Source organism: Chrysemys picta, chromosome 17 (genome assembly GCF_011386835.1).
Source record: "Chrysemys picta bellii isolate R12L10 chromosome 17, ASM1138683v2, whole genome shotgun sequence".
Taxonomy (NCBI): domain Eukaryota; kingdom Metazoa; phylum Chordata; order Testudines; family Emydidae; genus Chrysemys; species Chrysemys picta.
Genome location: NC_088807.1, coordinates 19,523,775 through 19,538,930, shown reverse-complemented (window position 1 = coordinate 19,538,930; position 15,156 = coordinate 19,523,775). Strand labels below are relative to the sequence as shown.

The 15,156-nt window shown below is 63.4% G+C and overlaps 1 protein-coding gene across 1 annotated transcript; it reads left to right on the top strand.

The window, feature by feature from the left end:
• The first annotated feature begins 651 nt into the window (after positions 1 to 651).
• Positions 652 to 3,222, top strand: LOC135976195 (leukocyte immunoglobulin-like receptor subfamily A member 1). The gene is made up of 3 exons (XM_065570916.1): positions 652 to 1,499; positions 1,899 to 1,964; positions 2,602 to 3,222. The coding sequence occupies exons 1-3, from the start codon at positions 1,355 to 1,357 to the stop codon at positions 2,730 to 2,732; spliced, it is 342 nt and encodes a 113-aa protein (XP_065426988.1). The 5' UTR covers positions 652 to 1,354; the 3' UTR covers positions 2,733 to 3,222.
• Positions 3,223 to 15,156: the final 11,934 nt, after the last annotated feature.

Genomic DNA, 15,156 nt, shown 5'->3' with positions numbered 1-15,156 from the left:
CTGCTCCGCTTCTTCCGCAAGGCCCCGCCCCCTGGTCCTCTTCCCTCCCCACCTCCACAATCACTCGCTGCTCTCTCCACCACCCTCCCCCTGCCAGGTGAGCCACGCTCCAGGATTGAGGGTGGGGGAGGGGGAGCCAGGCTCCGTGGGTGGGTGTGAGTGGGCAATACCCGGCCGCAGTCGGGGGCTTCAGCAGCACTTCGCGGCAGGGGGGGTCCACTCCAGGTCTTCCGCTGCACTGAAGGACCCCCCCGCCACCGAAATGCCACCGAAGACCTCCAGAGCGGGGCCCTCTTAGGCGCGGGCGCGGGACCCGATTCCGGGGAATCAGGTGAATCAGCTTAAAGCCGGCCCTGTGAGTGGGGCAGGGCAGGGGAGGGAGAGCTGAGCTCTGGGGGTGGGGGTGGCGGTGACTGGGGCAGGGAAGGGGAGAGAGAGCTGCGCTCCTGGGGTGGGGGTGGGGGTGAGTGGGGCAGGGGACGGGGAGCCACGCTCCTGGGGTGGGGGTGGGGGTGAGTGGGGCAGGGGAGAGGGGAGCCACGCTCCTGGGGTGGGGGTGGGGGTGAGTTGGGCAGGGGAGGCGACCTGCATTCTGGAGGTGGGGGTGGAGCAGGGAGTGGGGAGGGGGAAGGGGGGGAGCGGTTGGGGGTGAGTGGGGCAGGGCGACGGGAAGGTGGGAGATGGGGAGCCACGCTGTGGGGGTGGGGTGAGGGGGCAGGGCCCCTGCTGAGTAGCTCCACTGCTCCTCCAGGCTCCAGCAGCAGCTGCTCTCTCTGCCCCCTGGTGGCAGAGGCTGGGTACTGCAGGGAATGAGACAGTGTCCGGTCAGCGGCACTGCCAGGTTCCCTTTTCAACCCACTTTCCGGCTGAAAACTGGACACCGGCAACCCTGGGCCCTGCGGTGCCGGGAACCAGAGACCAGCCCATGAGTCGCTCTGTCCAGGGCAGGCCGGACGCAGTGAACGAGGCAGGGGCCACACACGGCATATGAGGACCCAAGCACTAGGGAGCTGCGGCTCGGTGTCTGTGGGGCTGGGAGCCCAGCTCGCAGGGCCGGGATTCTGGGTGGGAGGCGCTCTGGGATGTGGGAGAGAATCTCTGCCCGGCGGCCTCTGGATCTGCCTGTGGATAGGGCCAAACAGGGAGTCCAGGGCTGGGTCTGGGTGGGTGCCTGGGTCTGGCTCTCTCAGCCTGCCTCCTGTGTGCAGATCCCAGCTTACCCAGACCCTCCATCTCTCTGAGCCCCACTGGGGTCATCGCCCCAGGGGCAGACGTCACCATCCGGTGTCAGTGGCAGCGCTGGGACGTGAGGTTCTTCCTGCACAAGGCTGGAGACCTGAACCCGCAGCGACAGATGGACTCTGCTGGGGACAGGGCCGAGTTCCGCATCCCCACCGTGGGCCGGCAGCACGGAGGGAGGTACAGCTGCAGCTACCGGCTCCAATCACAGCCCTTCGTCTCCTCAGAGCCCAGCCACACCGTGCAGCTGGTGGTAGCAGGTGAGCGGCCCGGCTCGGCGTCCCTGCTCCCAGCTGGACCCTCATGGGGGCTCTGCACTGATGGGCCACTCAGAGCCAGGCTCTGCCCTGGGCCCAGCAGAGGGGATGCCCGGCCAGGGAGCAGGACGGAGTCACTAGGGTGTTCCACAGCCAGGGAGGAAGAGCAGCTACTGGAGATTTGGGGCTGAGGGGGGCTCCCAGCCCCCAGATGGCTGTCCCTGCTCTGGGGATGCACAGAGGTGTCAGGACCCAGTGGCCCCCTAAGGCACTGGCCCCAGCAACACAAACACCCTGTCCCCCCAGGAATAACTGAAGCTGAGTTTCGGGGGAGGGGCAATCGCTGAGTTGGTGTTTCAGCCCCTCCCCCCGCCTCAACAGACACTGGTTCTATTCCCGCAGGTGGAACCGACCCGACCCAGCCTGGAGCGGCACCGGCTCCCACGCACCCGGGCAGCGCGTGGACAGGTACCGGGGCCAAGGGGGGAATCACCATTGACCAGCCCTGGAAGGCTCATGCTGCTCAAGGAGCCGCCCCCGAGGGGTTGGGGCTGGCTGGGCGGGAGGGGGGCAGTGACTCCTGGTGCATGAGCCCAGACACCAGGGGGAGGGGCAGCCCCGCCCCTCCCTCACCACCAGATCCCCGCCTCCTCCGGCACCTCCTGCCCTGTAGGTTACTGCCTGGAAGCTACTGGGGGATCCCAGGAGAGGGACAGGATCTAGGGGTCCTGGCTCTGGGGTTGGGACCAGCTGGGTGCCCAGGCGGGTCCTGGGACTAGGGTTGCCGGGTGTCTGGCTTTTGATCCGAACACCTGGTTGCAAAGGGACCCTAGTGTACCCCAACCCCCTGCCCCAGCCTGGTGAAAATGAGCAAGTGAGTGAGGGTGGGGAAGAGCGAGCAATGGAAGGAGGGGGATAGAGTGGGTGGGGGGTGGGGCCTCAGGGCAGGAGCAGTTCATCCACCTGGGCAACCGCCTTGTTGGGGAAGCTGAGGCCCCAGAGCCAGACCTGCTGGACGGGGGGTCGTGGGCTTCACTCCCGGGGCAGTGCCAGCTGCTGATCTCCCCGTCTGAGCCGGCAAGTGACTCTTCCCTTCCCCCCGCAGCAGCCCCCAAAGGGAACCCGGATTTCACCTACGCCAACATCGCCCGTCTGGGGCTGGGCACCATGGTCCTGCTCGTCCTGGGGCTGATCCTGGCTGAGGCCTATTTCAGCCGCCCGAGGGGGGCGCCCTAGGTGAGGTGACCCCTTTGTCACTCACGTCTGGATCCTTTTCCAGTTTCTCCACATCCTTTCTACACAGCGGTGACAGAACTGGACACAGCACTCCCAGCCTGTCCAGCGCCGAGCAGAGCGGTACTCTCAGCGCCCGTGACTTGCACGCTGCACCTCTGTTAATGCAGCCGAACATTGCATTTGCTTTTGTTTTGCAACGGCATCACGTTGCTGACTCACGTTGAGGGTGTGATGATCCACGACAACTCCCCGCTCCGTCTCAGGAGTGCTGCTGCCAAGCCAGTGAGCCCCCATCCTGTGCTTGTGCATTTGGTTTTTCTTCCCAAAGTGCAGCACCTCTATTGACTTTCAAACAGCTTGTAAAAGAGATGACTAAGGGGGGATACGACAGAGGTCTATAAAATCATGACTGGTGTGGAGAAACTAAATCAGGAAGTGTTGTTTACTCCTTCTCATAACACAAGAACTAGGGATCACCCAATGAAATGAATAGGCTGCAGGTTTCAAACAAACAACAGGAAGTATTTCCTCACCCAATGCACAGTCAACCTGTGGAACTCCTTGCCAGAGGATGTTGTGAAAGCCAAGATTATAACAGCGTTCAAAAAAAGAACTAGATAAGTTCATGGAGGACAGGTCCATCAATAGCTATTAGCCAGGATGAGCAGGGATGGTGTCCGTAGCCTTTGTTTGCCAGAAGCTGGGAATGGGGGACAGGGGATGGATCACATGATGATTCCCTGTTCTGTTCATTCCCTCTGGGGCACCTGGCGTTGGCCACTGTTGGGAGATGGGTGTCACGGACTCACAGATCGTGCCCACTCTTGGCCCCGTGCGGTCCGTGGGGAGTACCCCTTTCAGGGCGATAGCCCTTCTCGGGGGTCCACTCTCTCTCGGGGTCAGGCCCCTCCACCTCCTGGATCCGCACCTCTCTGAGCCTTAGCACGTCTGTCTCTGCCGTGGGCCTGCTCAGGGAGTCCACTCGCTCTGGACCCCCGGGACCTCCACCCCCGAAGGGGTTGATGTCACCCTGTTCTCTAGACCGGAGTGACTCTCAGCCAGCAGAAAACAGGAGGATTTATTGAGAGTTGAACACAGCACAGGAAACTCTCAGGGCCTCAGGCCTGGCCTCTCTCAGCCCAGCACATCCCAGTCTCTCTGCATCCAGGTGGGCTCTGCCTGTTCCCCCTCTCCAGCCCCGAGCCCCTCTGCTTCCCAGCTGGGCATCTGAGCTCCCCGGCCCCAAGCCCGGCCTCTGTCCTTTGTCTTCTCTCCAGGTAAACAGGGTTGTAAACCGGGGCCTCCTCTCCTCACTTCTGTCCTCTGGCTGGAACCGGCTGGTTAGGTCACTGGGTCCTCACTCTGCATCCCATTGATACTCACCCACGATGGGACCAGCTGCAAAGTACCAGGGCTCCACCCTCCTTCCCATCACCTGAGCGCGGGGGAGCATCTCATGCTGCCCTGGGTTGGGGGCAGCCAGCAGGGAGCAGGACACACACACACATGAGCAGGGGGCAGGACACACACACACACACACCAGCAGGGGGCAGGGCTGGAAACAGACACACATACACCCCAGCAGGGGGCTGGACACACACACACACTACCAGGGGGCAGGACACACACAGACACCAGCAGGGGGAAGGACTGGATGGACACATGTGTGTGGGCTCCCGGGGGAGGCACCAGCTGTTCCCACCGGACCCCTAGGGGGTCAGGCCCCCTCCAGGATCCCCCCGCCCACATCATTGCCCAGCATGGGGACCAGCTTCAGCTGGGGCTGCCCTGGGGGAGGGGAATGGGGAGGGAATCCCCTGAAACTCCCCCTCCAGCAGTGACCCAGATTCACACAAGGCCCCATTGTGCAGGGCTGGCAGTGGGACCCACGTGGGCCCTTTGGGGCGGGGCCATGGGAACGGGACACAGACAGAGCCCTGGAAAGACCCGGGCCGGAGGGTGAGGGGTGTGGCGCAGCCGCTGTTTGCTGGGAGGACGACGGGATGGATCACTTGAGGATTCGCTCTGGGACACCTGGAATTGGCCACTGTCGGAAGACAGGATACTGGGCTAGATGGACCTTTGGTCTGACCCAGGCTGGCTGTTCTTCTGTGTTAGGTGTGGTCAGAACTACAGTATCAAAGAGGGCAGACCCAAGGGAAACCCCAGCAGGAACCATCCCGCTAGCAATGCTTGTCTATTGAGAGATCCCTCGGAGCCGAGAACACCGGTGGGGATGTGAAGATGGCCACGGCTGTAATTGTCGCACAGGTTTTTGTAGGATTTCTCTCCGCAGGAGTAATTGGAACTTTGCTTAACACTGGGGCCACCACTGATGGCCAGGGGAGAGCGCCCCCTAGTGACCTCTGCCCCACTCCCTGCAGCACAGCGCCCCCTAGCAGTGCACTGGGGTATCAGGGCCAGCACTGACTGTCTGGGGAGAGCGCCCCTCTACTGAGCCCCTCCTCCTGCTGCCTGCAGCATAGCACCCCCTAGTGTAGCATTGGGCTATTGGGGCCTGATGGGTTAGAACTGGTGGGCTGGACGCCAGGACTCCTGGGTTCTCTCCCTGGCTCTGGGAGGGGACTAGGGTCTAGTGGTTACAGCGAATGGGAGGCTGGGAGCCAGGACTCCTGGGTTCTGTTTTGAAGGCTGGGCACCCCACCTCTTTTTCTCTCAGCAGCTAGTTCCCAGCCTGCCAGCCCACCTTTGGATCCAGGCTCTTGCCAATCCTGGCTGGGATCAGGGAGGGGCAGCGTGGGTGGATGTGATCCAGCAATCTGGGCACAAGCAGTGCATGGGGTGGGGGTGCCAGGGGGCTGGACAGGGAGCTGTTGGGGGGAGGGAGGGAGGGCCGGGGGCGCACCATGCCGGAACTGGACAGGAAAGGACAGGCTGGCACTAGAGGATGAATAAGGAGCGGGGGGCCCCGGCTGTCACAGACTCACAGGTGGTGTCCACTCTTGGCCCTGTACAGTCCCTGCAGGGAACTCCCTTCAGTGAGACAGCCCTTCTCAGGGGGCCACTCTCTCTCGGGGTCAGGCCCCTCCACCTCGTGGAGATGCACCTCTCTGAGCCTTAGCACACCTGTCTCTCGCCGTGGCCCACTCAGAGAGACAACTCGCTCTGGACCCCTGGGGCCTCCACTCCCAGAGAGAATCATGCAACCCTGTTCTCCAGACCGGAGTGGCTCTCAGCCAGCATAAAACAGGAGGGTTTATTGAGCGTTGAACCCAGCACAGGAAACTCTTTGGGCCCTCAGGCCTGGCCTCCCTCAGCCCAGCACATCCCAGTCTCCCCTGCATCCAGGTGGGCTCTGGCTGCTCCCCCTCTCCAGCCCCGAGCCCCCCTGCTTCCCAGCTGGGCATCTGATATCACCAGCCCCAAGCCCCGCCTCTGTTCATTGTGCTCTATCCAGGTACACCGGGTCACCTTGGCCTCCTCTCCTCTCTTCTGTCCTCTGGCCCCTCTGGCTGGAACCGGCTAGTCAGGTCACCGGGATCCTCTCTTCACAGCCCATTGTCCTCCCCCTGGCCAGAACTTGTTGTGACTCCTGGCCTGGGCACCAGGTCCCCAGTCGCTGGGGTATCCTAGGGTTACCATATGTCCAGATTTTCCCAGACATGTCCGGTTTTTTGGGCCTCAAATCCCCGCCTGGGAGGAAATCCCAAAAAGCCAGACATGTCCAGGAAAATAGGGAGGGAGGGGTTGTGGGGCTTGGGTCCGGGTCGGAGCTGCTGGTGCCAGACCCGCTCAGCTGGGAGCCTTAGCCACTGGGGCCAGTGGTGCTCGGCCGGGGACCAGAGCCGCTGGCACCGGCGGTGCTCGGCCGGGGGCTGCAGCCTCTGGGGCCGGCGGTGCTCGGCTGGGGTCCGGGGCCGCTGGCGCCGGCAGTCCTTGGATGGGGTCCGGGGCCGCTGGGGCCGGCGGTGCTCGGATGGGGTCCGGGGCCGCTGGGGCCACCGGGGCCAGGGCGGGCCGGAACCAGGGCCGGCACCGCAGGGCCCGAGCCGAGCCGGGCAGGAGATGCCGGGGCCAGAGCCTCTTGGCCTGGGCCGGCCGGCCACCAGAGAGAGCCACTCGACTGGGCCGCACCGCGCCCTGCCCCAGCCCCAGCTTACCTGCTGCCCCCCTGTTTCAGGCTTCCCGTGAACATTTGATTTGCGGGAAGCAGGGGAGGCAGAGGAGCAGGGGGGCGGAGCGTTCAGTGGAGGGGGCAGAGTTGGGGCGGGGAATTTGGGGAAGGGGTGGGGAAGGGGAAGGGGTGGAGTTGGGGCAGGGCTGGGGCCCCATGGATTGTCCTCCTTTTTTTAAATTAAAATGTGGTAACCCTAGCTTATCCATTCTCCAGGCCATTTGCTGGGGTCCCAAGTTCCATCGCTGCTTGCTTTGGCTGCTCTAGATTTCGCCTGCAGATTAGAGACAACGTGTGATGGAGGCAGGAAGAGATGAGACATCGTCGACTTCCTGTAGCTGGAGCCACCAGCTGAGTTTCTTATTTGGGGCTCGGTGGAGCTGGGAACTGGGGTGTTGGTGGCAGCCCTGAGGGTCCCCTCACTGCCCCCATCATGGCATCTGCTCTCACTGTCCTCCTCCTCGGTGAGTATCGGATAAAGCCAGGGCATGTGTCCCTTGGTGAGGATGGGATCTGAGACCCGGGTGTGTATCCATGGGCAGTAGGATCTGAGGCTCGAGCGTGCACCCATGGGGGGATCTGAGATGAGGTTGTAGGATCCAGTTGCTTTGGGATCTGGTCACTAACGAGCCATCTCCTCTCCAGGTTGCTGGCTGGCCGGGCACAGTGGGGTGTGCGGAGGTGAGTATCAGTCTATGGGGAAAACGGTAACATCAAGGATCGGGGAGGGGATGCATGGGGTGGGGAAAAGAGGAACTGAGCCATGAACCTTCCCCAAAACTCAACCCAAACTCCCCCTGTGAGCTCAGACCCGTCCCCGTTCTTCTGTCCCTCCCCCACCCTCCGCCAGTGAGTAACTAGGAGCCGAATCTGGTTCCCGGGGTCTGATGAAGCAGGAACCGTCCCTTGGTTCAAAGCCCTCCACTCCACCCCCCCAGGCTGTGAGGATTCGGGGTGGGGGGTCATCACATGGATTTATTTCAGCTCATATAAACGCTAACAGGGCCCGTCCGTGGGCTTTAGGTCCCCTCGTTCACGGTCAGTGTAGCCATGGGGAGAACCCCCCAGATCCTCCCCCACTCCCAGATCCACCCCCAACAGCTCCCTCCCCTGCACTCACAGCCCCCTGTTCCCAAGGCCTGGGGAAAAGTTGGGTCTTGTACGACTCCCACAGTCACAGACTATTTCCAACCCTGGGGCGGGGGGCAGAGCTGCAGGGGGCCCACTGATCAGGGTCTCTGGCTGGCCTCAGGTGGGGCCGAAGGGGGCAGATGATCTTTAATGCAGCCCGGGTCCTCAGCTACGTCTGGGTAAATCCCTGGCCCCCAAACCCCGTGGGCAGCCAGTGATAACCCTGGTAGGGGACAGACTCCTAGAGAGGCCAAATGACGGATGGACTGAATTGTGGCGGGAGGAGGCGGGGAGCTGTGTCTCCCCTGTTTAACTCCTTTCTCTTGTTGAAAGCAGGGCGTGAATTTGTCAAACCCACAATCTCGGTGAGCCCCAGCAGGGTGGTGGCGCTCGGGGGAAAGGTCACCATCCGCTGTGAGAGTTTGTACCCGGGCATGGAGTTCTTCCTGCGTAAAGCTGGACACCCGAATCTGCAGGTGTGGATGGTGCCTGATGGGACCGTGGCTGAATTTCCCATCCCCAGTGTCGGTCGGGAAGATGGAGGAAAATACACCTGCAACTATCACTCCAGAACGGATCAGAGTCGCTTGTCGTATCTCAGCGACCCCGTCGAGATCATTGTAGGAGGTGAGGGGCCCGACTCAGTGGCCCGGCTCCCAGCCCCACACCCAGCCAGACCCTCAGGGGGTCTCTGCATTGATGGCACACTCAGAGATAGGCTCTGCCATTAGCCCTGGGCCGAGCAGAGGGGACATCCTGCCAGGGAGCAGGGACGGAGTCACCTCGGGTTCCCAGCCAGGGGGAGAAGCAGCCACTGGAGATTTGGGTCAGAGGAAGGGGGGATCCCTGCCCCCAGAGGGAGCTGCAGAGCAGAGGGGAACTTTCCCAGACAACACAATAGTTACGGGGTGATGGGCAGAGCTGAAGTTTATAAATCTCAGTGTATAGTAGAGACTTGCTCAGTCCCCTACAAGTCAGTGGTGGTGCTGTGCACAGAACCCAGGAGTCCTGGCCCCCATCCTCCCTGCTCTCCCCACTAGACCCCACTCCACTCCTTGAGCCGGGGAAAGAACCCAAGAGTCCTGGCTCCCAGCCCTCCCAGCAGAGAAGTCAGGCAGTGAATGGACCCTGGAGACTGGACTGGACTGGCCTGTCTCCTGCTAGGGAGCAGAGCTCTGGGCCCCCATGGGCTGGGGTTGCTCCGTGTCTCAAGCTGTTAGCCCAGGGCTCAGAGGAAACTCTGCCCCCTGTGGAAAGGCGAACAGGAGCCCGTCCCCAGGGTCTGACCCACCACTGACCCGCGTGGTGAGGACGGGCCCCAGGACTGAGTGACGGGGCCTGCGTCTCACAGCCTGTCTGCTTCCCACTGCAGAGCTCAGCTACCCCAAACCCAGCATCTCCCTGAGCCCCAGCAGGGGGGTTTCCCTAGGGGGAGCCGTAACCATCTGGTGTCAGGGGCAGCACCAGGGCGTGCAGTTCGTGCTGAATAAAGAGCGACGCCGTTTCCAAACTGTGGATTCGGACAGGTCTGAGGCTGTGTTTCCCATCAGCAACATGCGCCGGGAGGACGGCGGGAGCTACAGCTGCTCCTATCACAGCCGATAGGAGCCGTTCGCTGGGTCGTACCCCAGCGACCCGGTGGAGCTGGTGGTGAGAGGTGAGGGGCCCGGCTCAGCGTCCCCGTTCTCAGCCCCACCCCCAGCCAGACCCTCACGGGGGCTCGGTGCCAATGGGACGCTCAGAGCCAGGCTCTGCCCTGAGCCCTGACCCCGCAGTGGAGACGCCCGGCCGGGGAACGGGGACAGAGTCACTGGGGGATTCCCCAGCCAGGGGGGAGCAGCAGCTCCTGGAGACTCGGGGCAGGGCGGCTACTTTAACGCTGCCCCTTGTGCGTAGGAACCATGAGTCGCTATTTAATCCCATGATCCCCTCCCCTCTGTGCTCCAGACCCCGCCCCAGGCAGAGATGAATGAGGCAGGGGCTGCAGGCGAAGCAGTGGCTTGGTGGACACGGCGCTGGGCTGGGACCCAGGAGATCTGGCCCAGCTCCTGGCGCAGACACAGACTCTGTGTGATGGGAGCACGTCGCAGTTTTCAAACGTGTCCTTCATTGTGGGGGGGCCTCAATCTTGGGGGATCTCAGGCCGAGCGCCCACAAACCGAGACCCCCACAGTTAGCGGAGACCTCTGCAAACGCTGGCCTCAATAGCGCTGAATCCCTTGTGATCAGGGCCCCGCTGTGCCAGCCGCTGCATAAATACAGAGCGAAGAAACAGTCCCTGCCCCTGGAAGCTCACTAAGGAAAGTGAATCTGTCTGTGGCCTGTAGAATGGGGATAAAGACCCCTCCCTGCCTCCCCGGGGGCTGACTCCCTTCCTGTGTGGGGCTCAGGCCCTGCCGTGCCAGGCACCAAAGTCCAGCCCGAGAGTCGCTCTGTGTTCAGGCCAGGCCGGACACAATGAATGAGACAGAGGCCACACACGGCATATGAAGAACCCAAGAACTAGGCAGTCGCAGCTCTGTGTCTGTGGGTTTGGGAGCCCAGCTCGCAGGGCCGGGATTCTGGCTCAGGAAAACTCTTGGATCTGGAAGAGAATTTCTGCCAGGGGGCCCCTGGATCTGCCCATGCCTGGGGTCAGCTGGGGAATCACAGAAGATTAGGGTTGGAAGAGAGCTCAGGAGGTATCTACTCAACCCCCCTGCTCAAAGCAGGACCAACCCCAACTAAATCATCCCAGCCAGGGCTTTGTCAAGCCGGGCCTTAAAAACCTCTAAGGATGGAGATTCCACCATCTCCCTAAGTAACCCATTCCAGTGCTTCACCACCCTCCTAGTGAAATAGTGTTTCCTAATATCCAACCTAGACCTCCCCCACTGCAACTTGAGACCATTGCTCCTTGTTCTGTCATCTGCCACCCCTGAGAACAGCCGAGCTCTATCCTCTTTGGAACCCCCCTTTCAGGTATTTGAAGGCTGCTATCAAATCCCGCCTCATTCTTCTCTTCTGCAGCTGGAGGACGGGGCTGGGTGGGTGCCCGGGTCTGGTTCTCACAGCCTGTCTCCTGTGCGCAGATCCCAACTTACCCAGACCCTCCATCTCTCTAAGCCCCACTTGGGTCACCCCCCTAGGGGCAGACGTCACCATCCGGTGTCAGGGGCAGCGCCGGGACGTGAGCTTTTTCCTGCACAAGACTGGAGACCTGAACCTGCAGCGACACATGGACCCTGCTGGGGACGGGGCCGAGTTCCGCATCCCCACCGTGGGCCGGCAGCACGGAGGGAGCTACAGCTGCAGCTACCGGCCCCGATCAGAGCCCTTCATCTCCTCAGAGCCCAGCAACACCGTGGAGCTGGTCATAGCAGGTGAGGGGCCCGGCTCCACGTCCCTGCTCCCAGCCGGACCCTCAAAAGTTCGGCACCCTAATGGGATGCTCAGAGCCAGGCTCTGCCCAGAGCCCTAGGACTGGCCTGGACAGAGAGTGGGGACAGTGTCACTAGGGGGCTTCCCAGCCAGGGGGCAGCAGCAGCTCCTGGAGGTTCAGTTCCAAGGGAGGGGGATTCCTGCCTCAAGGGGGAGCTGCAGAGCAGGGGGGCTTTGCCAGGGGACGCTCCCCCGGCTGCCCCTGCACTGGGGGCACTCAAAGGAGTCAGGGCCCAGGGGCTGCCCATCCCGTCACTCTCCTGTTCTGCCTCCTCAGCCTGCGTCCCCTCCCATGGCCCCACCCCTTTCTGCCCCTTCTCTGGGGCCCCGACCCTATTCCACCCATGTATCTGCCCCATTCCATCCCCCCATTGCAGCCCCGCAACCCATTTTCTACTTTCTGCCTCGCAGCCCCCACTGCGTCCCTCAGACCGTAGAAGCTCTGTCCCCCCGCCCTGGCCCTGGGGTGCAGTGGGGAGTCAGAGTGCCCCAGTCCTGTAGCCACAGCGGGTAGCGAGAGTGCTCCCGTCCTGGGGCTGCCGCGGAGGTCCTGGTAATAAGGCTTCCCCTGTCCCCACTATGGTGCTTCTGTGAGGACCAGGGTCGGGGTTCTGGGCCTTCTCCTGTCCTGCTCGCCCGGTGGCCAGGGCTCCAGGGTAACTGAAACATTCCCAGTCAGTGCAGCCATGCGGAGAACCCCCCAGATCCACCCCTACCCCAGAACCACCCCCAACAGCTCCCTCCCCTGCACTCACAGCCCCCCCGTTCCCAAGGCCTGGGGAAAGGTGGGTCTTGTGTGACTCCCGCCAGTCACAGACTGTTTCCAACCACAGGGCGGGGGGCAGAGCTGCAGAGGGCCCACTGGTCAGGCTCCCTGGCTGGCCTGTGGTGGGGCCGAGGGTGGGGCAGGTGATCTCTCATGCAGCTGGGTCCTGAGCGACGTCTGGGTGAACCCCCTGCCCCCGAGCCCCATGGGCAGCCAGTGCCAACCCTGGTAGGGGATAGACTCCTAGAGAGGCTGAATGACGGATGGACTGAATTGGGGCAGGAGAGGCGGGGGGCTGTGTCTCCCCTGTTTAACTCCTGTCTCTTGTTGAAAGCAGGGCAAGAATACCCCAAACCTCCCATCCGGGTGAGCCCCAGCAGGGTGGTGGCACTCGGGGGAAGCGTCACCATCCGCTGTGAGGGTCGGTACCCGGGCATGGAGTTCTTTCTGCGTAAAGCTGGACACCCGAACCCGCAGGTGCAGACGGTGCCTGATGGGACCGTGGCTGAATTTCCCATCCCCAGTGTCAGCCGGGAAGATGGAGGGAGCTACACCTGCGACTATCGCTCCATAACGGATCAGAATCGCTGGTCGTATCTCAGCGACCCCGTCGAGATCATTGTAGCAGGTGAGGGGCCCGGCTCAGTGTCCTGGCTCCCAGCCCCACACCTTGCCAGCCCCACAGGGAGTCTGTACACCAATGGGACGCTCAGAACCAGGCTCTGCCTTGATCCCTGGGTCCAGCAGAGGGGACACCTGGCCGGGGACGGAGTCACTGGGGAGTTCCCCAGCCAGGGGGAAGCAGCAGCTCCTGGAGATTCAGGGCCAAGGAAGGGGGGATCCTGCCCCCAGGGGGAGCTGCAGAGCAGGGGCCTTTCCCAGGGGATGCTCCCCCGGCTGCCCCCGCTCTGGGGACTCACAGAGGAGTCACGTCTCAGGGGCTGCCGAGCCGGCACCATCCCCAGCCACAAACCCCCCTCCCCAGGACTGACAGTAACGATCAATGCTGAGTCACGGGCAGAGGTGGATAAAGGTTTCCTGGGGCCCTGGGCCAGAGCAAGGGGTCCCTCCCCACCCCTCCCACCTGCCGTCCCTCTCCTGTCCCGCCTCCTAGGCCTGCAACCCCACCCACGGACCCATCCCCTTTGCCCCTTCCCCAGGACCCCGCCCCTATTCCATCCACGGTCCTGCCCCATTCTGTCCCCCCACTGCAGCCCTGCAACCCATTTGCTACTTTATGGCCCCCCCCCCACTACTGCCTCCCCAAGACCGGAGAAGCTCTGTCCCCACGCCTTGGCCCTGGGGAGAAGCGGGGAGTGAGAGTCCCCCAGCCCTGAGGCCATCCTGGGGCTGCAGTGGAGATCCTGTTGCTAAGGCTTCCCCTACCCCCCCCCCCCATGCTCCTGCAGGGGACCAGGGTCGGGGTGCTGGGGCTTCTCCCGTCCTGCTCGCCCGGCAGCCAGAGCTGTGGGGCCCCCCACTTGGCCAGGGCCGTAGGGTCTGTCTCTGATCTACCAGTGGTCGCGGAGGGTGGGGGGCGATCTCTGAGTCAGTGTTTCAGCCCCTCCCCACGCCCCGACAGACACTGGTTCTATTCCCACAGGGGGAACCAACCAGAACCAGTCTGGAGCGGCGCCGGCTCCCTCCCGCCCGGGCAGCGCGGGGCCAGGTACTGGGGCTGGGGAGGAATCTATTGAGTCACAGATTATGGGGCAGCTTCCCCCAGTGGTTGCCCAGGAGGAGGGATGGAGGTTGTCAGGGCCGGCTTTAGGCCGATTCAGCCGATTCAGCTGAATTGGGCCCCGCGCCAAGATGGCCCCGCGCTGCAGCTCTCCACCCCGCCCCCAGCTCACTTCCCCCTCCTCCCCTCCCCTGAACGCTCCGCCCCCTCCCCTGCTTCCCACGAATCAGAGATTCGCGGGAAGTCTGAAAAGAAGCAGGGGCGGGCAGGCAGTACAAGGTAAGCTGGGGTGGTGGGGGCGCGAGAAGGGCTCCGGGGAGGCGCCACCCGTTCCCGCCGAGCACGCAGGCCCCAGCGGCTCTGGCCCAGCTCGGGTCCGGCCCGGCCCCCGTGGCGCAGCCCTGCTCCGGCTCGGCCTGGCCCCCGCGGCGCTGCTCGGGTCCAGCCCGGCCCCGGCCCGGCCCCCGCGGCGCTGCTCGGGTCCAGCCCAGCTCCGGCCCCCGCGGCGCGGCCCTGCTCCGGCTCGGCCCGGCCCCGGCGTGGCTCAGGTCCGGCCCGGCTCCCGCGGCGCGGCTCCGGGTCAGACCCAAGCCCGGCAACCCCGGCCGGAGCGCGGCTCGATTCCTGGGGGCGGGGCTTGCAGCAAGCCCCGCCCCCATGAATCGGGCCCCGCTCTTGCTAAAGCCGGCCCTGGAGGCTGTTCACAGGGGCAGTGACTCCCCCCACCGCCGCCAACAGATTTGTGAGGGGACTGAAGCCTCCTGCTCAGACACGAACCCACAGCTAACGGGGCAGCTGGAGGCTTCCTCTAGGGGCAGCGGGGCCCATCAGTGGCCATGGGCCGGGGGGTGGTGCGTTGGAGCTCCCCGTGAAGCAGCCAGGAAGAGACAGCATGGGAGGCGGGATACCGGGCTAGATGGGCCCGTTGGCCTGAGCCAGTGTGGCCATGAGGCAGGGGTTGAAATGCCTTAAAAATGATGGCCAGGATGGATCAGACAGCGCCCCCTAGCACCGTGCTGGGGCAATCGGGCCAGCCCTGACCAATGGAGTGAATGCCCCCTCCTGAGCCCCCTGCAGTCCAGTGCCCCCTAGCACTACAAATCCCCCAAATCTTGCTGGCTCTGACCCCACTTGATACCCTGGGGCCCCCAAATCCTCCCCATAGAATTTTCTGCTGCCTGTTCCCTGCAGAGCCCCAGCCCCTTGGGCACCGCCTGGGGTGGGAGGGGCTGGGGGGGGGGAAACAGACCAGCCGCTCCTGGCACTCACGGCTCTGCTGTTTCCCAGGCGG

Bases quoted from the DNA above. Each gene is read 5' to 3' on its own strand.
- LOC135976195 (XM_065570916.1), top strand. From the start codon at position 1,355: ATGGACTCTGCTGGGGACAGGGCCGAGTTCCGCATCCCCACCGTGGGC. The intron at 1,500-1,898 runs GTGAGCGGCCCG...CTATTCCCGCAG, and splicing joins CGTGCAGCTGGTGGTAGCAG to GTGGAACCGACCCGACCCAG. The intron at 1,965-2,601 runs GTACCGGGGCCA...TTCCCCCCGCAG, and splicing joins CCCGGGCAGCGCGTGGACAG to CAGCCCCCAAAGGGAACCCG.